Consider the following 22,995-nt stretch of genomic DNA (forward strand, 5'->3'; position numbering starts at 1 on the left):
CTGCTGAGGCACTATTGAGCCTTCAGCTCGTCTGGATCGTTGGATCCACTGTTTCTCATCTTTCTTTTGAAAATATCCCATAGATTCTATATGAGGTTCAGGTCAGGCATGTTGGCTGGCCAATCAAGCACAGTAATATCATGTCAGCAAACCACTTGGAGTCCTGCTGGAAAATGAAATCAGCATCTCAATAAAGCTTGTCAGCAGATGGAAGCATAAAGTGCTCCAAAATCTCCTGGTAGATGGCTGCATTGACTTTGGACTTGATAAAACACAATGGACTAACACCAGCAGACGTCACATCACCCCAAATCATCACCGAGTTTGGAAAGTTCACACCGGACTTCAAGCAGCTTGAATTCTGTGCCTCTCCAGTCTTCCTCCAGACTCCAGCCCTTGATTTCCAAATGAAATGCAAAATTTACTTTTATCTGAAAAGAGGACTTTGGACCACTGAGCAACAGTCCAGTTCTTTTTCTCCTTAGCCCAGGTAAGATGCTTCTGACGTTGTTTCTGTTTCAGAAGTGGCTGGTAGCCTGAAGACGTCTGAGCATAGTGACTCTTGATGCATTGACTCCAGCTTCAGTCCACTCCTTGTGAAGCTCTCCCAAGTGTTTGAATTGGCTTTGCTTGACAGTATTCTCAAGCTTGTGGTCATCCCTGTTGCTTGTGCACCTTTTCCTACCCATTTTCTTCCTTCCAGTCAACTTTGCATTTAATATGCTTTGAAACAGCACTCTGTGAACAGCCACCACTTTCAGTAATGACCTTCTGTGACTTACACTCTTTGTAGAGGGTGTCAATGATTGTCTTCTGGACCATTGCCAAGTCAGCAGTCTTCCCCATTATTGTGGTTTCAAAGAACAAGAGATACTCGGAATTTATACTGTAGGGATGGCCATTTAATGAAACTCAAATGTAAATATTCTAATATTTTGAGATACTAGATTGTTGACTTTCATGAGCTGTAAGCTCTAATCAGCAAAATTAAAACAAAATAACTTTTGAAATGTTTTACTTTACATGTAATGAATCTAGAATATATGAAAGTTTCACTTTTTGAAATAAGTTACAAAAAAATAACTTTTTCACGATATTCTAATTTTTTGAGATGCACCTGTATATTTGATGTGTTTGTGTATGTGTATATTCAGGATAACATTTACAAAACATTTTCCGAAGTAAAATATGACATTTAACAAATATTGGATGCTTTTTGTTCTATTATTATTTTATGGTGTTATTATAAAGCATTTAGTGTGACATTCATAATCATTTATAATACTAAATATATTTCATATTCATATGTTTTAAAGTATATTTTATATAAGTACATATTAAAGTATTTAAATATATTTAGGGCAAAAATATGTACATTAAATATGTATGACCTATATAAAGATCGCATCACCCCAACTTCTTCCTCGTCGGCTTTTCCCACGTTTTCACAGGAGATTTATCAAGAACAGGCTTGCTCTGCGGTGATTGATGCGGGCCAAAGAGCAAGGCAGGAGGAGAAGAAGAGAGTAGTTGAATTGGTAAAGTGCTTGATAGGGACTCGCAACGGAGTGTATGTGTAAACACTTTTTAATAAAACGTAAATTCGTCCCCCGCGATTTTTTAGCCAAGTCAAGTCAAGTGTGTTCATAGAGGTTTCCATGGGCCAATGCGAATAAAGCTAGATTTAAATAAAAAAGACACGATATTGTCGGACCTGACGTTTTATTCTTATCCAAAACAAGATGTGATATGAATGTGATACATAGGCTACATACATACACTACCAGTCAAACTTTTTTGAACAGTAAGAAAGATCCAATAGAAAGATCCAAAGATCAGCATTCATATGAAATATTTTTTCATTGTATTTTTTCAAATATTTATTTTGTAACATTATACATATTCAAAAGCTTGGAGTCAGTATTTTTATTTTATTTTTTATTTTATTTTTATTTTTTTGGGAAATGATAGAAATTAATACTTTTATTTAGCAAAGATGCTTTAAATTTATCAAAAGTGACTATAAAGACATTTATAATGTTACAAAAAAAATTATATTTCAGATAAATGCTGTTCTTCTGAACTTTCTATTAATCAAAGAAACCTGAAAAATTCTACTCAGCTGTTTTCAACATAATAATAATAATAATAATAAATTTTTTGAGCAGCAAATCAGAATATTTGAATGATTTCTGATGGATCATGAGACTGGAGTAATGATGCTAAAAATTCATCTTTGAAATCACAAGAATAAATTACATTTTAAAATATATTCAAATAGAAAGTTATTTTAAATAGTAAAAATATTTCACTATATTACTACTTTTGCTGTATTTTGGATCAAATAAATGCAGGCTTGGTGAGCAGAAGGAGAATTCTTTAAAAAACATAAAAAATCTTACTGTTCAAAAACTTTTGACTGGTATAGTGTGTATATATATATATATTGAAGTGGTGATGGGCCGCCTGGACCAAAAAATGCCAGGGCCGATTTTTTGTCCCAGTCCAGCCCTGCTTCAGGATGATGATGGCCATTTCATATTTTTAGAATATTTTAGAATAAACTGTCACACCATAGGACTGTTTACAAATCCTGACAAACTTATTGTTAAAGTCTGCATGAACTGGAAGTCATAGTCTTGGATTGTAATGTGTTTTCGAGTGAAGCAGAATACTAAATTTGAAAAAAAAATGAGGGCGGGCCTTGATTGTAATGCACGTCTTTAAATTCTAAGATTCTAAAAAAAAAGATTTTAATTTTTTTTAGATTGAAATAAAAAAAAAAAACCTAAAATTAAATAGGGTCAGGTTTGATTTCATGCAGACTTTAAAGGTCACCTGTCTGTGTTTATGCATTGAACAAAGTGATTTTGAAATGGAGGACGTTTAAAGAATTACCTTTTTTAGACAGAGGCTCATAAATGGGCATTACTTTATGACCAGGTAAAATAGATGCAATCAGACACTTGCATGCGAAAGTAGAGAAATGGAGGAAGGCAGCGAGAAGGAGGAGAAGGAGAGGGGGTGGGGCGAGGGGAAGGTCAGAGTGCAGCTGTGCATGATAAAGATGTTGGCGACTTGGCGCCTTCGTCGGGATTCTCTGCACGCAGGCCAGATATTACCTCTTTCTCCACATGTCATTCCAACCCATTCCGCAAGACACGAGAGCTGAAGGAGGCTGTTTAACTCCTTCATGAGTCAGAGCGAAAGGATTAGCTTTTCATTTAAGCCTGTAATCATGACTACTCAATGCTAACTATCCCAAGCACAGATTGGAGCTGGCCATCTAGGTCAGGGGTTTTCAAACTGGGGTCCAGAACCTCAAAGGGGGCCGCAAGGGGGTGCTAGGGGGTTCGTAAAAAAATTAACAGAAAAAAAATGTAATGCAAGTTAATGTATGCACTTAAAGGTGCAATAGGTGGTTGTCTTCGGAAAAATTTTTTGTTATGCTGGTTGAAAGTCTCTTCACATTCCGATAGCAATCATTAAGTTACGTGGTCTAAATGTATTTATATGTATTTATTAGGGCTGCCCCTAATAGTTGACTAATCATTAGTCGACCAGAAGAAGCTTGGTCGACCAACATTTTATTAGTCGCTTAGTCGCAGAAAACAAAATCCACAGGCGATTTCACGCAGTCAGTGACGAACAGATCGTTAACGGCTAGTCTTTGGTAATACAGTACATCAGGCAGGACATCCAAACGCTCCTCCATCATTCATCGACCTCAAATATGGCTTATCATCTGAAATATGTAAGTAGCCTATTAGCAGCTTTACATGGCCGCTCAATCTAATGTTAACCTAGAGGAATGTGCGCTGTTCAAGTGTTTGTGCAGAGTGTGGAAGCTGAACAGTAGCTCACTGCAGGACAGATGGAGGCGCCGGTGCGCTCATTTGATCTTAAAATACTCCGTAATTTTTGGTCATACAGATAAATATAATAAATTTTTTGAATCTGTAAAGACTCTACATTTTTTTTTGTGTGTGTATTTGTGTGAGCATAATACAGCGCTTATGTGAAAGCAAACAGGATGTGCTTTCTGCCATCTCGGTCTGTGAACTTGAGCGTGAAACTCCATGTATATCTTTGCCTTACAGACATTAAAAACATATCAATATCTATAAATGTCTACTTTAAAATGAAACCATTCAAATGGAAAACAAATTGTCATATTATGTAATCCATATGAAACATGCATACAGGCGCATTACTACTGCGGAGATGACGAGGCGGTGTTGCCGACTTCATCTCTGAAGCTGAAAACAAAGAAAGCACTAGTTTATCAAATGTTAATGCAGTCTCCTTACTGTTTTTCACTGACATATTTATAATCATTACTTCTGCCGGTGCGCTGTGGCAAGCTTTATGCGCGTACTTGAGCGCTTATTAGGCTATGTAGGCAATTAAAGGCTCATTATAATGATTTAAATGGTTTATTATTAAGCGTGCGATTAGTCGACTAATGCTTCAAATGAACGACTACTAGTCGACCAGAAAAATCCTTAGTCGAGGACAGCCCTAGTATTTATTAGTGCTGTCAATCGATAAAAAAAAAAAAACTAATTAATCGCACATTTTTCTGAAATTAATCGCGATTAATTGCGATTAATCCCATCTAAAATTAAAGTTTTTAAATATACTTTTATATTGCAGTAATTTCACATTAAATCTTCAAATTAATTTAAAAACAACATAAAGACAGTATATTTTTAATATTTGTTAAATGCCATTTTTTTATGACTGAAGGCCAGTATCAATTATATTAATACTGATTTCTCTATAAAATTGCCCCCTCCCAATATTTAACCATTGACTATAGCCATTCAACATTACAGTATAATTGAGAGCTATCAATTTTAACATTTATTAGACTTTAAAAAAGAACTTCTAATTTAAGTGAACTTAAAACAATCTTCACATAAACCCATTTTAATAAATATCATATTTACCTGTGCCCTTCAGCAGAAATATACAGAAATTTAAATTATCAAACACTAATAGACTAATAGACATCACAGCAGCTGGTTATTAGGTTATTTTGGTTATTTCTTTAAGAGCTGCCGCTGCTCAACGTGACGTGGATCTGACAAGCATCATAGTTTCTCTCAAATCTTTTTACCTTTTATTTACATTTACATTTACATTTAGTCATTTAGCAGACGCTTCTATCCAAAGCGACTTACAATTGGGGGATACATAAAGCGATTCTTCTTAAAGAGGCAAACAGACACAAGAAGTGGTTGTAATACCAAGTTCTTAGACATTGTTCAAATAAGTACAAGCTAGAAAGAGAAGGCATAAATAAAGAGAGATACTTATTTTATTTTTTTTTTAAATTTTTTATGATGAAGTCAAGTAGCTTCGAAAGAGATGAGTTTTCAGCTGTCGCTTGAAAATTGTCAGGGATTCAGCATTCCGGATAGGGGTGGGAAGATCGTTCCACCAGCCAGGAGTGGTGAACGAGAATGTTCTGGAAAGTGATTTTGAGCCTCTCTGTGATGGTACCACGAGGCGTCGCTCACTAGCGGATCTCAGACTTCTGAAGGGGATGTAAATTCGTAGTAGTGAGTGGAAGTAGGCGGGTGCTGAGCCTGTGGCTGTTCTATATACAAGCATCAATGTCTTGAACTTGATTCGAGCCGCAACCAGTAGCCAGTGCAAGGAGATAAAGAGAGGTGTAACATGGGCTCTTTTGGGCTCGTTGAAGACCAGTCGTGCCGCTGCATTCTGAATCATTTGTAGAGGTTTGATTGTGCTTGATGGGAGTCCAGCCAGAAGAGCATTGCAGTAGTCCAGCCTAGAGATGACAAGGGCCTGGACAAGAAGTTGTGCAGCATGCTCCGTTAGAAAGGGCCTGATCTTTCTGATGTTGTGCAATGCAAACCTGCAAGATCGAGCGGTCTTTGCAATGTGGTCTTTGAAGGTCAGCTGGTTATCAAAAGTTACACCAAGATTTCTGACCGAAGTTGATGGGGTAATTGTAGAAGAACCTAGCTGGATGGAAAAATCATACTGTAGAGTTGGAGTGGCAGGGAAGACAAGAAGCTCAGTCTTTTTTATGACCACTTCGGGTCTTAAAGTCTCTATTAATGAGCTGACGAGTTAAATCGGGTGTGTTAGATCAGAGTGACAGTGCTGGGCTGCTCCAGGACAGTTTTGAAAACCATTTCAGAGATATGTTCTTGAAATGTGACTCGTATAAAATACATTACATGCATGCACAGTTTTAAGGCAGCTTTAACTGCCATTTTGGTAACTTCATGACTTAACTGACCACGACATTGCATGCACGTAGTTTATTTCGCGATTTGATATGAAAGGATACAGGATACAGCGTGCCGGAGCCTTTGTGCGTGCAATTGAAGAGCAGTTTCCGCGCTCACTTGACTCGCGCCTGGCGCTGAAGAGAAGTGGAGCACGCGTCTGAAACGTCTAGCTTTCACGTTCTTAATTGTGACTTCATGACTTAACTGACCACGACATTGCATGCACGTAGTTTATTTCGCGATTTGATATGAAAGGATACAGGATACAGCGTGCCGGAGCCTTTGTGCGTGCAATTGAAGAGCAGTTTCCGCGCTCACTTGACTCGCGCCTGGCACTGAAGAGAAGTGGAGCACGCGTCTGAAACGTCTCCCGTTCTCAGTCGTTCTGCGACTGAATAAATGCACTTCTTGTCAAGAGAAAAAGTGCCAGAAGCAGCAGTTGTGAGTGGGGTGGCCAACCCTAGCCCCACCCCTGCGTTAATTGCGTTAAATATTTTTTACGCGTTGAACTGAAAAAATGAATCGCCTGCGTTAACGAGCTAATTTTGACACCACTAGTATATATATATTCTGTGGAAGGCGTAGGACCAAGAAATGTTCGTTCCGAGCACCCTGTTCCTTCCTGGTATTGTAGTACTTTTACTAACTGTACTATAAAGTTTTCTCACCCGTGATTGACACATGATGTATTGTAGTAATGTTGTCTCTGGTTGTCTGGTCTGTGTGTGCATATGCATTCAGGTGGCTTTGTACGGCGATTTGTAGGGAGGGTGGGACTTTCGCTTTCAGTGCTATCAGGCTTCCAAGATGTCCTACTGCACCTTTAAGGAAATTATGAAGTTTTTGTTGTTGTTTTTTATTAATTTTTTTACATTCAGCAAATATGATACTATTACAATATTGCTTTGTAAAGTGCAGAAATCATAAGGGTTTGGTAGTACAGTCTTGAGTATTAAGCAATATATATATATATATATATATATACATTTATATGTATATACAGTATATATATATATATATATACATACATACACACACACACATACAGACACAGTGTGTATATATATATATATATATATATATGTGTGTGTGTGTGTGTGTGTGTGTGTGAGTGTGTGTGTGTGTTTATACATATTAGTTTTTCTTATATCATATAGAAATTATTTATGTTTATTTAAAGTATGTTATAAGTGTGTTTTGTATACATTTATATCAGACATAATATAAATTTATACAAATTTCAATGTTAATGTGATACTGACACACTTAAGATATTAATGAAGTGTGTGTATGTGTGTTATGTTCTGATTGAAAACAGAATTTGTTTAAATTTACTTTATTTAAATTATTTATATTTGTATGCATTTATATTTATTATTTATATATGGTAAAACTATTTTAAAGTGTTAATCTCAGATATGCTTAATAAATAGAAGATATTTTAGAGAATATTAATAATGACAATTTGCTTGAAAAAATATAAAATATATATATAAATAAAAATGTAAATTTAATTCAACTGCATTTCAAATTTGGAAACAATTATCTTGTAGGTCTTTATAATATCACACTTAATTTTTTTTTTTCTCACAAACTTTTTCCTAACATATTTAGGGGTCCTTGGTATCAAAATGTTTAAAATCCTAAGGTGGTCTTCAGGTCAACTCCTGGAGGTCAAGTTTTTAATGTCTCAAGATGGTACCACCACAAGCTATAATGTAATGTATGTTGTAAAACAGGACAAAGGCCAAGTTTGGGGCTATATATTGGAAGACTGATCTTGAAAATGTGAGGTTGGATGTGACGATGTCCTTCCCGGTGGCCGTGGTAACTCGATTCACGTGATTAGATTGTTATTAGTATTCCATGAGGCTGATCATCTATTGATCTCCTCCGTCTGTGAGATTTTGAGGACATCAAATACGTGAGGCAAAAGCTGCTTAGTTTGATGCATAGACCAAGAGGAAGGGAGGGTGGGTTGGATAAAATAAGTGAAAGAAAAAGAACGAGACAGCTGATGAAGACAAATCTAAGAAAAAATCCTGAGCATTGCATAGACTAAAAGCAGACAGGCAGAAATTTGGACATATTCGCTGGTTTTCACTCAACTCGAGCTGAGCTGCTTAAGATCGGGGAAGAAAAACTCCCATAACCCTTTCATCCACCTCCAGACCCCAGCATCTTCTCCGTTTATCCTTCCCTCACTCAGTCTGAATCTCTCAATCTCCGGTGGCTTGCCAAAAGACTTCAGTCAGCCGTTTCTGCTTGGCTACCCTCAGTAAATCAATCCTGCTGATTGGGTCTGCTCTCTGACAGGGCAAGGACCCTGACGAAGACTAAGAAAGATGTATACATGTCGCTCCTGGTTACAGTCACCTGGCTTTAGTGGCTTGGATTGGTGGGAAGGGCTCCAAGTGAAAGGGAGATGAATGGGAAAGGCAAGGTTATGTTTAGAACAGGCTAAATTAAAGTTTTAGGTTGAAAGCGAAATGTGTTTTTCTTCATCGCAGGCCATGACATTTTGAGTATCTATAGATTTGTGGCTTCTGCTTTCAAGTGTGTGCATTTACATTTGCATGCCCGTACATATGTTGAGTGGAGCTCGCTGCTTCTCTAATCTCAGAGTACCTTTGGGGACAGTGTTAAATTCATCAGTCATGCAAATGAATGCAGTTTATGAGTAGAATAATCTACCTCCTGCTCTCTGGAGAACATTGCTTTCAAAGAAGCACCATGATGGGATTTCCGCTTACCCTCTACAGATGCAGTGCAACCAATCAAAAGTACGGTGTGATGTTATTTCTGTTTGAAACATGCTAACTTTGTCATCTTTCGTTTTCTCATACATGTATGTGCATACATTACAGATGTCTGTATTTATTAGCATATTTGTGTTTTTTATTCTTTGGCAGGAGAATTTCAACCCAGAGTGCAAATTCAAAGAAAGTGTGTTTGAGAACTACTATGTGACGTACTCCTCCATGCTGTACCGCCAAAGCCAGTCTGGACGCTCGTGGTATATCGGCATCAACCGGGATGGCCAAGTGATGAAGGGCAACCGCGTGAAGAAGACCAAAGCAGCCGCACACTTCCTACCTAAAGTCATCGAAGGTCAGATCAGGATTAAACTTGAGAAACATTCAGATTAGGGCTGCATGATTAATCTAATGTGATTGTCATGCGCATCTTGTCAGTAAAGCTGGTTCTGTGATCAGTAGTAAATCTCCATCACATGCTTTCAGATGGAGCAATATTTACTACACAGAGCCGTGGTTCACTGACAAGCTATGCAAAATTGTGTTCATAATCGTAGAAGATATTATTGTGTGATTATGAAATCGATGATATCGTTCTGTGATTATGAAAGCTGTTTGCGTAGCTTGTCAGTGAATGACGGCTCTGTGTAGTAAATGCTGCTCCATCTAAAAGCATGTGAAAATACCACATTTAATAACATGTTTTTACTCCAAACTCACTTCATAACGTCAGTCGAGTGTTTTAAACAAAGCCTTCTTTGAGATTATGTGGCTTCTTACACAGAATAAGGCACACAATATTTCATAGTATTCTAAGCAGTGATAAAGGCTGTGTCGATTAGCATTGCATTATTATCTACTTTATTATAATAAAAATTATAATAAGACGAACTCAGATAAACCATATATTGTCGTAGTCGCATGTTTATTAGTCCCGCTGAATCAATGAAAGCAGTTAAAGGGGTCATATGATGTGATTCAATTTTTCCTTTCTCTTTGGAGTGTTACAAGCTCTTGGTGCATAAAGAAGATCTGTAAAGTTGCAAAGACTAAAGTCTCAAATCCAAAGAGATATTCTTTATAAAAGTTAAGAGTCAGCCACGCCTACCTAAAATGGCTCGTTCTAACATGCCCCCACATATCTACGACACTATTTGGGCAGCGTTATGCAACTCTTCCCACATCTTCATGCAAAGAAAGAAGGCGTATTCTTGCTGTATTGTTGCCGCCGCTGCCATGTCGAGAAGGAGCTGTGTACTTCGTTGTTAAAGCGAAACTACTTTGTTTGGCCTTCCAAAAGAGGACGATATCGGTAAGGGACGTAACATTTCCGTCACATGCTTGAGGAATTCGGCCAATCACAACGCACTGGATAGCTGGCCAATCAAAGCACACTTCGCTTTTTCAGACCGATGAGCTTTGTAAAAAATCTACGCGTTTCAGAAAGGCGGGGCATAGAGGAGAAACAATAATGTACAGTATGTGGAAAATAATGTGTTTTTTGAACCTTAAACCGCATAAACACATTTCATTACACCAAATACACAAAATAATGTTATTTTTAGCAGCATCATATGACCCCTTTAAATCTTCTGTTTATTCAGCAACCACTATAGGGATTTCCTGGATTCCCCTTCAGGAACTCGAGCTGCGTCGAGTCGCTTTGGGAACGCCCTTGCGTGACCGCGTTCTGAAGCACGTGTCAAATCCGTCCAATGGAGCAGCGAGACGTCACGAGCAGGGTGACGTAAGCACCAGAAAGCATAAAAGCGCATCCGGCCGGGCGCAAACCAGCTTCTGCCCTTCAGTAGCGCTCTGTGTACCGCACCCCTCCACAGAAAGATCGGGGGTCGGGGCGATGCTCTCAGTTGGGGTCTTCTAGTCCGAAAACGGATTTGCGGACCGTTATTTGTCTAAGAGGACCTCGGCGAAATGGTCCTACCATTGTCAGGTCCCTGAGGGCAGCCCACCTGGAGAGGAAAGGATAACACCTCAGTATACGGTGCCCAATCCTCCTCAGTGCCCTCACGGAGGCTTGATACCCCTGCCACCCTCGGTGCTTCAGGGCTCAGTGAGTGCCGACGAGCGAAATTCCCAGCTGCCGCCCGGCAACGGTACGGCACAGGAGAGCTCGCCCCCTCAAGTGAGGCTGCTACAGCAGTCGGGTCGGTTGTTCCCTCAGTGCCCTCATGAAGGTTCACTGATCCCCCTGCCACCTCGGTGCTTCAGGGCTCAGTGAGCTCCGACGAGCGAAATTCCCAGCTGCCGCCCAGCAACGGTACGACACGGGAGAGCTCGCCCCCTCAAGTGAGGGTGTTACTCAGCACTGGAAGTTGCTGAGGTTTGCTTTCGGGGGCGAAGCATACCAATATAGAGTTCTTCCCTTCGGCCTGTTACTCTCACCCCGCACTTTCACAAAGTGTGTGGATGCTGCTGTGGCTCCACTGCGACTCTAGGGCATCCGCATACTCAATTATATCGACGATTGGTTAAAACTAGCTCAATCAGAGCAGATGGTGGCTCGGCATCGAGATGTCGTCCTCGCCCATATGAGAGAGCTGGGGTTAAGACTAAATGCCAAGAAGAGTGTTCTTTCTCCACTCCAGAGATCCGCTTATTTAGGCGTGGTGTGGGACTCAACCTCGATGCAGGCACGTCTGTCTCCTGCTTGAATCGAGTCAATCCTCACGACAGTCACGAGGGTAAGAGAAGGCCAGTCACTCACTGTCAAACAGTTTCTGAGGCTGTTGGGCCTGATGGCAGCGGCGTCCAACGTGATACCTTTTGGCCTGCTGTACATGAGACCCTTGCAGTGGTGGCTCAGAACCAAAGGATTTTCCCTGAGGGGAATCCGCTTTGCATGATCAAGGTCACGCGGCGATGCTTACATGCCTTAGACATGTGGAAGAAACGTTGGTTCCTGGTTCAAGGCCCGACGTTAGGAGCTCCTTGTCGTCGCATAAGGCAAACGACGGATGCCTCTCTCATGGGCTGGGGAGCGGTCATGAGTGGCCGCTTTGCCCAGGGTCTGTGGGAAGGCCATCATCTCTTTTGGCACATCAACTGCCGGGGAATGCTGGCCGTGTTTCGAGCTCTGACACACTTCCTTCCAGACCTAAGGGGGCATCATGCGTTTGTCCGCACAGACAACACATCGGTGGTCTCCTACATCAATCGGCGGAGTTATGGAAGCTGTGGGCATGGCCCCTGAGGGGGCACAGCTCCTAGCATCTGGTCTCTCAACTGAGGTTGTTGAGGCTGTACTCCAGTCCAGAGCTCCCGCCACTAGGAAACAGTATGCCTTGAAGTGGAAACTTTTCGCTTCATGGTGCGGACAGTGACTGCAGGACCCAGTCAACTGCCCAATTGGTACAGTTCTGGAGTTTCTGCAGGAGCGATTCTCCGCAGGGTTATCTCCCTCCACTCTGAAGGTATACGTGGCGGCCTTAGCTGCTTACCACGCCCTTCTGGGTGGTCAATCATTGGGAAGACACTCACTTGCCACTCGTTTCCTCCGTGGCACTCTGAGGCTGAGGCCAGTACAGCGCACCGAGGTGCCCTCATGGGACCTGGCTGTGGTTCTGGAGGGCTTATGCAATGCCCCCTTTGAACCCATAGAAGAAGTTTGGTCAAGTTGCTCAGGCTCAAGACCATCTTTCTCCTCGCTATTTCTTCACTAAAAAGGATCGGGGATCTTCAGGCACTCTCTGTTTCATGCTTGGAGTTCGCTCCAGGCATGGTTAGGGCATTCCTTTACCCGAGGGCCGGGTATGTCCCTAAGGTGCCCACTTCTTCACCAGGGCCCATAGTACTTAAGGCATTCTGTCCTCCTCCGTACCAGGAAGTAGGCCAAGAAAGGCGTGATCTGCTCTGTCCAGTTCGAGCACTGGACGCTTACACACACAGAGCTGCCCGTGGCGTAAGGCAGATCAGCTTTTTATTTGTTTTGGTCCGCCAAAGAAGGGATTTCCGGCGACCAAGCAGACTATGGGTAGGTGGGTGGTCGAGGCCATCTCACTAGCCTACGAGTCCTCTGGCCTCCCGTCACCTATGGGGGTCAGAGCGCACTCGACCAGGAGTATGGCGGCCTCCAAGGCTTTCAGCTTGGGTGTGGCCTTGCAGGACATTTGTGCTGTGGCGGGCTGGTCCTCTCCCCACACTTTTGTCCGCTTTTACAACCTAGACCTGGCTTCTACCCCAGGTTCCCAAGTTCTCTCTTCGTGATGTGCTCATAGGATACACACACAGGCAGGGACTTGGTAGTATGGCGCAGTGGGTATTCTCGTTCCCAAAGCGATCCGACGCAGCTCGAGTTCTTGAAGGGGAACGTCTCTAGATTATGTATGTAACCATGGTTCCCCAAGGGAACGAGACGCTGCGTCTCTTTGCCATACTCCCTGCATCCCTGCAGGCGCTACTTCATCGAAGCTGGTTTGCGCCCGGCCGGATGCGCTTTTATGCTTTCAAGTGCTTACATCACCCTGTTTCAGTGCGAGAGCACCCTCTGGCCTTCAGATGGAGATTTACTACTGATCACAGAACTGTGCTTCACTGAAAGATACGCATGACAATTGCAGCTTCTGCCTAATCGCGATTTATCGCCTTTGCAATTTAATTTCGATTAATCACGCAGCCCTAATTCAGATGCAGAATATAGATTAGCAGAGACTGACATTCCCAGATGGAAAATCTAACTTAAAGGGGTAACTGTGTTTTAGTTTCTAGCTGGTTAAAGCTTGTCAATAGCTGGTCCAAACAGGTGATAAGCTAGTAGACCAGTTTGGGTGGTCTATTAGCAAACCAGGTGGTCAAGATTGTTTTTGGAAGATGGTGGCTGGCCAACCAGCTAATAAGCAACAAAGACTAGCTAATAACCAGTTTGCACTGACTAATGAATTATATTCAGCTTGCACTAGCATAGACTAGCTAATATCTAGCTTGCACTAGCTTAGACCCAATAATGACCCACTCAGACTAGCCATCTTGGACCAATTTATAACCAGCTTGCACTAGCATAGACCAGCTAGTAACCAACCAATCTTAGACCAGATAATAACCAGCCTAGACAAGCTAAGGACCAGCTAATAACCAGCTGCCCTAGTTTAGACCAGCTAGTAGCCAGCTTGCCCTATCTTAGACCAGAGTCAGGTGGCATAAAAGTTTAGACTAGTCTTAAAAGTTAGTCAGCTATTTTTTTCTTAAGAACTGGTAAATATTTTTTTACATTTGGTTACATAAAAACGTAGATTAGTCTAAGCTGAATCCAAAATATAAGACTGATTACCCTTTGGTTAACTGCTAGTTGGTCAAACTAGTTCTTAAGACACTATCTTAACATAGAGGCAACTAGTTTATGCAACTGGCCCCAGATAATAACCAACTAATAACCATTCTTCACCAACTAATAGCCAGCTTGCACTAGCTTAAACCAGATAATAACCAGCTTGCACTAACTCAGACCAGATAATAACAAGCTTCAGCCACCTAATAACCAGCTTGTACCAGCTGATGACCATCTTAGATCAGCTAATAACCTGCTTGCACCAAATTTAACCAGCCAATAACCAGTTTAGAGCAGTTGATAACCTGCTTGGACCAGCGAATAACCTGCTTGCACTACCTTAGACCAGATAATAACCAGATTGCTCTAGATTAGGCAAATTAATAACCAGTTTAGACCACCTAATATTCCAGCCTGCGCCAGCTAATAACCATCTTAAATCAGCCAACAACTAGTTTACACCAATTTAAACCAGATTGCACTAGCATAGACCAGCCAATATCCAGCTTTGACTATCTCAAGATAGATAATAACCTGCTTAGACTAGCTAATGACCAACTTAGATCAACTAACAACCAGCTTGCACTAGCTTAAACCAGATAATAACCAGCTTGTGCTAACTCAGACCAGATAATAACCAGCCTAAACCACCTAATAACCATTTTTCACCAGCTAAAGCCAGCTTGCACTAGCTTAAACCAGATAATAATCATCTTCCATTAACTCAGACCAGATTATAACCAGCTTCGACCACCTAATAACCAGCTTGTACCAGCTGATCTTAGATCAGCTAATAACCTAATTGCACCAGATTAAACCAGACAATAATTAGTTTAGAGCAGTTAATAACCTGCTTGGACCAGTGAATAACCCGCTTGCACTAGTTTAGACCAGATAATAACCAGATTGCTCTAGATCAGGCAGGTTAATAATTAGTTTAGACCACCTAATAAACAGCCTGCGCCAGCTAATAACCATCTTAAATCAGCTAACAACTAGCTTACAACCAGTTTGCACCAGCTTAAACCAGTCAAAATCCAGCTTGTACCAGATGTCATAGATGAGCTTATATCCAATTTTGGCCATCTTAAACTAGATAATAATTAGTTTTGTACCAGCTAATGGCCCTCCCAATATTCCAATTAGTGGTCCAAACACGGGTTTTTCAATGGCAGATTCTTTAAGTTTTACATTGCACTATTCCAGAGACTATAACTTTAGTTACTCTGTTGTTGCTTTAAATAACATCAGTGTGTCTTTGTTCTTCTTTTTCCCTCAGTGGCGATGTACAAGGAACCTTCACTGCATGAGCTCGTAGCGGAGCAGAGTCCTCCACGCAAAACCGTAAAGACTTCAGACTCCCCGTCTCACCAGAACGGCAGGAAAGAGGCCCCCAGAGCTGACGCTTCATAGCACAGGGGGCACATGCAGGGAGGATGAGGGACTACATAGACACTGAGAACTCCATTTTACTTCATGCAGCGAGGGCAGGAAGAGCTGTGTGAGCGGTTGTTAGCTGTGGGTTTTTGAATGGGGCAAGATCAGACAGATGAGCGGAGAATCCCTGCCTCTCTCTGTCGAACTAGCTCACATATATTTACACTGATCCGGCATGACACCTGACCCAACCACCCCACCCGTATGATCCCATAATCCTCTGAAAAAACATGTTTCTGTGCCCCCACATGCCCTACTTGAGTTCTCTCACAGTGTCAGACGAAAAATGCAAACAATATCCATCCTAACTGAAGAATTCAATTGACTTTTCTTTCCCTACGATTTCTCTTTGTTTGAACAAAGAGTTTTGGTGCAAGAACAAGAGCGAAGGAGAGAGAGGTTATTATCCAATATCATCATAATGATTCCAGCAGATGAGACCCTCACTGGTTCATTTTTTTTTCTGCCACCACTTTGCCAAAGGCTGCTCTGTGCTAGTAAGAACTATAGGAAGGAGTACAGTAAAATTTGTTTTTATTGGACCATTCAAGGAGGATCCAGTTCTATTGGTCAGCGTTGATTGATTCCTGCTGGGCCGCTGCCAGGGAAGCCAATGGCGTCGTGCAGAATATGTGATTGGGCAGCTTTTGAAATTAAAATAACTCTGTAGTTCTACTTTTTTCCACTGTCTGATATTCTCAGAAACAACCCGATGATGATGATAATGAGTTTAGATTGAATCCACGACTCAAACACATCTGTTTTTGGTTTAATTATGGCTACACCTGCAGATTGTAAGATCCCAAAAAAACTAAACTAAATTCTCTTGTGACGACTCTATTCATGTTTAATGGCCAGTGGGCTTGAAGCGGCATCCGTATCATTGGCAAAGGAGTGAAGATTATTCGGGGCAGTTGTTTGATAGCTCTTTGATGGAATTCTTACAGGGGATTACATGGAGTCCAGCCATGATTGCTTGAATTATTTACTCCTTTTCCCGGGAACGTTCGGCTCATTCAAGCAGCACGGACGAGAGATTTTAATATGCAAATTTAAATTGTGGTGAGCCGATCAATGACGCAGTGTTTGTGTGCATTTAGACGTGAGTATTAGAGTGTGAAAGAGAGAGAACGATGTGAAATTAACATCTGCTTCTATTATTTATTTGTGTGTGTGTGTGTGTGTGTGTGGCAGTCTGGGCACACATGTGTAAACGCACTGGCTCGCACACCACAGTTGATCATTTTAATGGCTCGGTCAAGTTTGGGCATTTTAATCTGCCTGGAGATGTTGACTGATGACCCTCTCCAGGTTTCATAATTGACACATAACCAAGAGGATGTGCTGTGACATCCAGGATCTCTTTGTAATTCCACAGGCACCTTATCAGTTTACACACGCCACACTCTGTAAGTTGTTTGCCATGTGTGCGTTTGAGTAAAGCATTGGTCAACCAGCTTTCAAATGGTGCCCTTTTGTCCTACAGAAGGGAAGCAACCTCCTCTTTCATGATGACATGCATTTGTGGGCCAGTAGCAGTTGCTGGGGCTGTAGAAGGTATGGCTTGAGTGGCTGTATGTGTGATAGGTTCATGACTTTGATTTTGCTGTTGTTCTGTCTGAGAAAGGTAATTTGTTGATTCTTATTTGTGTTCACATAGACATAATCTCCTTGAGCTGTGCCCTAAACATCTGAACAGCAAAACAAATCTTTGTCTAACATTTAAATCAAAGGACTTAAAATATTTTGGAAAATGCAACAGGAAGTCAGAAGAATGTATAGTGGACGTTAGTGAGGGTTTGCGCATGTTGCAGAAAGTTTTTAGCATGTTGAAGCATGGTACGTGTATGTGTCTCAATGAAAGTTTTTAGCAAGTTGAATATTAAAGGAATATTCCAGTTCAATTTAATTGAATTAACAACAGATGTGGCATAATGTTGATTAAACTAAAAATGCATTTAAACCTTTTCCTAATTTTCTTCAGAAAAAAAAATAATAATAATAAAATCTTGGCTACAGTGATGCACTTGAAATGGATATGATTTTCAAGCAGATATTCGAAGCTTTTAATTTGATAAAACATTTACATTTGTTGTTCTGTTTAAACAGCTTTAATATAGCAGTAAAGCTGTTTAAATGACCCTTTTTAATAATTTTTATGGTTTTAACTGTTTCATTGTCATGGCAAGTTGCCAAAGTAAAATTGAATACACTTTTATACCAAAAAAGTTAGTAACCATATTTACACTAAAATCATGTTAACATGCAAATTTTTATATCTTGTGGCTGTTTTATTAAAGAAAGACTATTTAAGACTAAGGCTAGGTTACTGAATTTGCCCTCATCACTTTAATTTTAAGTGCCTCACTGTAATTTTTGCTTCTTCTACTTTTTTTTCTTTAGAGAAAAGGGGGGACAAGAGAAAATTAATCCTTGTGTTAATCAACATAATGCCACAAGTGCTGTTCAATGCGCTTAACTTGTATTGAGCCTGGAGCATTCCTGTATTGTGTAGCATGAGAAAGTCTGGAGAAAGTTTGATTATGCAAGACGAGATTTGGGATGAAGACGATTCGCTGACTGCGAGAGTCTGTGAAAATCCTGAGAGCAGCTCAGGCATTTAAAGGCATTCGATTATGAGGAGCAAAACCAGAAGATCATTAAGTTGGATTCTTGGAGGAGAACGTGTGCTTTGGTGCTAATGATGAGAGCAAGATCCTGTTCTGTGAATTAGACACAAATTCTTGCTGATTGAGTGGAAGGCGAGGAAGGAACAGAGTCCCTCTGAGGATGGGGGGAGGTGAACGTGTACGTGCGGTGAATTTACCTGACGCTAAGAACACAAGGACGAATGTGGCGCGCATATGCCCCCTCATGTGTGCTCCAAAGTCATGCTCCATTTCCTGAGCAATCTCCCCAAACCCTCTCCTGTGTGTCCAGTGGCTATTAACCTTCCCTCCAGCTCTGTGTGTGTATGTGTACGAGTGAGAGAGAGAGAGAGAGAGAGAGAGAGAGAGAGAGAGAGATAGAGCGAAGTAACGATCGATTGACTCAATAAAAGCCAAACTGGAGAGCAATAGCCCAGCGCTGTGAGCAATAATTTCCCTGTTCAACCGAGGAACCCGAGGACATTAGCAGACGATGAACTGAGAGTTTTTTTTTGTTTTGTTTTTTTGTGGGACTTTATCCAGTCGGTGAGAAAGCGGCGGAGGAAAGGACAACATGGAGATAAAGTGACGTTCAGATTGCAAACCCAATTTTGGTATAGTCAAAAGGGCCTTGCACGCTCGCTTACGCTCTCTTGCTTCTGTCCAGACCTGGTTTTGCTGTGAAGTTGCTAGTATTATGGTATCAGATCTCTCCTGACTCTCGCTCTCTCTTTTAAATCAGGGCAAGTTCTCAAGGACACATTGAATCCACCCTCTGTTTCATTTGCCCTCAATTCAAGCATGCAAAAAGAGTGACGATCAAGGGAACACTTATGAAATTTTCATGCTGTATTTTTGTGACGAAAAATAGATTTCATACTATCTATCTCAGAGGAGTAAAAGAGAACAATATGTGTATATAAATCAAAGAATGGTTAAAAAGTAATATTAAATGCAATCAAAAAATTATGACAGTACTGTAAATGGGTGCTTTTGGGGAGATGGATTGCCTGGTCTTGCCAAAACTGCTGTGAGCCATAAGGACTTTGGACATGTACAGATTTAAGTTCCTTTTTGTATTTGTTTTTATTAAATTGTAATATTAATTGCAACCATTTTTACCCGCAGTAAAAAATTTCATTTTAAAGAACTGATGGGTACTTCCTTGAAATTAGTTTTTATATTTAGAGGAAAATATGTATGAACCTGAAACCTTGTATTTGTTTGATTGTTTTCTTTTACTGCTATATTTTCCCTTGTGCGAACTTGTTTTTTATGGGGTTTTTTTTCTCTTTTTATTTTATTTATTTTTTCATAAAGCTGTGCCGTTAATGGACTAATTTGACTTTTAAGACATGAACATAAACACATGATTTGCGAGTTTTAAGCAAAAAAGAAAAGAAAAAATCTCAAACTGAAACCTAAACGCTAACGCACCCCTTTCTGATCAGGTCTTCCAAACGAAATGAAAAGAAAACAAGCCAGTCCTTTTCTTCCCTGTCCTCTCGTCTTCCGAAAAAGCAAAGTCTTCCACTAGCCAGGGCTTGCCTGAGTGTGGCAGTAACTGCCAAACGGAATGCAGCTTCCTGCTTAAGCCCCGCCCCTGATCTTACAGCGAATGCAGGAACAGGCTGATTTGCTGACAGCCACTGGAGGCGGAGCAACACACACCTGCCCTACGAATCAGCATGGAGGCCTGCGCAGAGACTCAACGAAGGCTGACCACAGACTAACAGCCTGGGTCATTTGGCCATCCCCTGTGCCCCTAACCAGCACGGCGGATGTGCTGCTCTGAAAGCCGACACATCTGGGAGAGTACTGGGACTCTACTGCATGCATGCCACTTTGGAAATACTAGGCAAGGAGTCCCCTTTACAGAGCACAGGATCTCCTTAGCACCCTCTCCTGGCCTCCAACTTGCCATCCTGTGTACGTTTCTAGAGCAATTATACATCTCTGGGTTAGGAGGAGGAAGGGGGTGTGTCTTATTACTACATATAACTGAATAAACAGATATATTTGTATTATTGTAAGATGTGTGATGGACTTTGTTGTATATAATATGTGATTTTAGTTGTTCGCTGCTCCTGGTTTTAGAAAATTACCATGCATAATATCAGAAGCATGTAGGAAACAGATGGCGCAGACAGCTGCAGGTAGCCTACTCACAGGTGAGCAGTCAGGTGACAGGTGACAGACAACCTCTGCTCCCTTCACTTAGCATTGGCACACTGCACACGGACAACACATTCACACACAAGAGACGCTCACTGTGTGCAGTATTTATTAAACTTAACCCTTTTATGTAACCAGACCTTGATTAATCCTCTCACTGGCCACCTATGAACATCTGCATTATGTCACTGCATTACAGGAAGTCTCGCTAATCAGATGAGGAACAGAATTAATACCGCAGGGTGGAATATAAACCACAGCCCACTCTCACTCTCGCATGCAGACTCGTTATAAAATCGTAGATCATCTTCCAGACCCTTCAAGCAAGCCGAGATAATTGTCTTGAACGCCTTTACAGACCCAACAAACTCTTAAAACAAGTTTCTTCTATATATTTGAGAATTAGCTGGCAGTTGATGGATTAATATGAGAAAAATACATGCAGAAAAGGTCTGCATTTCAGCGTGGGAGGGCAAAACATAATTCAGATCCCTCTGCTGTTTAACAAGTAATCCTAGAAACGAATTCTCGATCAGGACTCCTGCTGAGAGAATATTCAGAAATATTTTGAAGGCAGATTGCTTAATGGAGATAATGACAGCATGTGGGTTAAACAAGGAAAGAGTGAATACATCAAAAGTATGGGATAAATAAAAAAAGATGGTTGCGCTGTGATCATTTCTCTGCAGGATGAAGGGAGAGACTAAAATACTGTTGCAGGTTTTAGAAAACACTTTAGAAGTTTTTACTTTCTTGTTTTCTCATGGTCACAGGGTAATTTTCACAAGTTCAACATTAAAGATGTTTTTGTCATGATGTCAGCTTTTCTAAACCATTTAATTGGCACGTTTTAAACATCATTAATCATTCATCGGTAAGCTCGAACATTTTTAACATTTGCGATAACATTTAAAACCAACTGAAACCACATATTTACAAAACTAACTAAACAAATAATAACACTATTAGATACGAAGTAACTAAATGTTTATCTTAATGAATAACAATAAAAATGACGTGATAAAACGATGTAGGCCATGCCAATAGAAACCGGTTTTGAGAATGAGAACTCTTCGAAACTCTTTCTGCGCATGCTCTTAGTTGAGAGTGAGCGCGCGAAAGAGAGCGTGAGCGAGCGGGAAAGACAGGTCAGGTAGCATGGAAAGCCCTAATATGGGCATGGTTTGGGCGCGTATTATGCAAATTAGTATCTACGAGCACGCGTTCAACAACAATACAAGATACAAGCGTTCAACAACAATACAAGAAACAGGGTAAGTACAAAACTATTTGTGTGCGGACCATAGTCTGTATAAAAACATGGAGGTAGTGTCCGTGAAGTCACCCGTAGGTTTCTGAAGACCGTTTTTGAAGCTCAAAATTGGGCGGAGCGGGCCGTCACCATCTTGGCAGCACGTCACCGTGCCTTACTCCCGGACAGTGCTGTGCAAGATACTTCCAAACTGTAATACATTATAGATGACTTGTTACTGTTATTTAAAAGTAATGCCTTACCTTACAATATTACTGTCTCAGAATTGTAATGTGTTACATGACTCCTGTATTACTTTTGAGTTACTTCACCAAAATAACTACAGAAGTAGAGCTTAAGGTAACACTTTATTTTAGGGTCTCTTAACTAGTTGCTTATTAGCATGCATATTACTAGAATAGTAGCCATTTATTAGTAGTAATTAAGCACATATTAATGCCTTATTCTACATGACCTTATTCTACATCCCTAATCCTACCCAATACCTAAACTTAACAACTACCTTACTAACTATTAATTAATTAATTAATTAGGAATTTATTGAGGGAAAATTCGTAGTTAATAGTGAATAAGTGTTCCCTATTCTAAAGCGTTACCATACTTAACATTCTAAAATGACTAAATGTACTGCAGAGCATTTTATATCCAGTAGAAGGCGATATGGTGTAGCATATTGACTGTGGGCTATCCAGATTGCTAACAATATAGCTTATAATTGGCAAAGTGAAGGCTAAAGACAATGCAAGAAAGGATGACAGCCAGAATCACAAATGATCCAAGTCTGTTAAACGTATGGTAGAGGTAAAGTGATTATCTGGCAATATCTGTGAATAGCTTGGGTCTATTAATATTAGACACAACAGGACTATATGTAAACTCTAATGCCATGACAAGATGTGCATATGTCTATCTCGCGCATGTATAGTCTTCTGCCATCTTCACCCATAAGCCGCTTTTCCACTGGCCAGTGCGAGCCGGGGCTTACAGCGAGCCGGACGGGGCTAATAGCCTCGGACCTTGAGCACAGAGGCTGAAATCATGCCACGTTTCCACTGTCAGGCCAGTAGCCTCGCGGCACTCCTGTAAAACCCGCCCTAAACACGCCTTCACTGGACTACGTCACACAATACAAAGTTCCACCAGTGAGAGGGAGATG

At 40.8% G+C, this 22,995-nt stretch overlaps 1 protein-coding gene across 1 annotated transcript; it reads left to right on the top strand.

Annotated features, from left to right (window-relative positions):
- The first annotated feature begins 2,986 nt into the window (after positions 1–2,986).
- Positions 2,987–17,668, top strand: LOC107551998 (fibroblast growth factor 14-like). The gene is made up of 3 exons (XM_016233810.1): positions 2,987–3,040; positions 9,182–9,380; positions 15,586–17,668. Exons 1-3 carry the CDS (start codon positions 2,987–2,989, stop codon positions 15,717–15,719), a joined length of 387 nt encoding a protein of 128 aa, XP_016089296.1. The 3' UTR covers positions 15,720–17,668.
- Positions 17,669–22,995: the final 5,327 nt, after the last annotated feature.

This window comes from Sinocyclocheilus grahami, unplaced genomic scaffold, assembly GCF_001515645.1.
Source record: "Sinocyclocheilus grahami isolate Dianchi unplaced genomic scaffold, SAMN03320097.WGS_v1.1 scaffold440.1, whole genome shotgun sequence".
Lineage (NCBI taxonomy): Eukaryota > Metazoa > Chordata > Actinopteri > Cypriniformes > Cyprinidae > Sinocyclocheilus > Sinocyclocheilus grahami.

Excerpts from the sequence above, each read along its gene's own strand:
- LOC107551998 (XM_016233810.1), top strand. The coding sequence starts at position 2,987 with ATGGAGGAAGGCAGCGAGAAGGAGGAGAAGGAGAGGGGGTGGGGCGAG. Across the intron at positions 3,041-9,181 it reads GGGGGTGGGGCGAGGGGAAG|GAGAATTTCAACCCAGAGTG; the intron begins GTCAGAGTGCAG and ends ATTCTTTGGCAG. Across the intron at positions 9,381-15,585 it reads CCTACCTAAAGTCATCGAAG|TGGCGATGTACAAGGAACCT; the intron begins GTCAGATCAGGA and ends TTTTTCCCTCAG.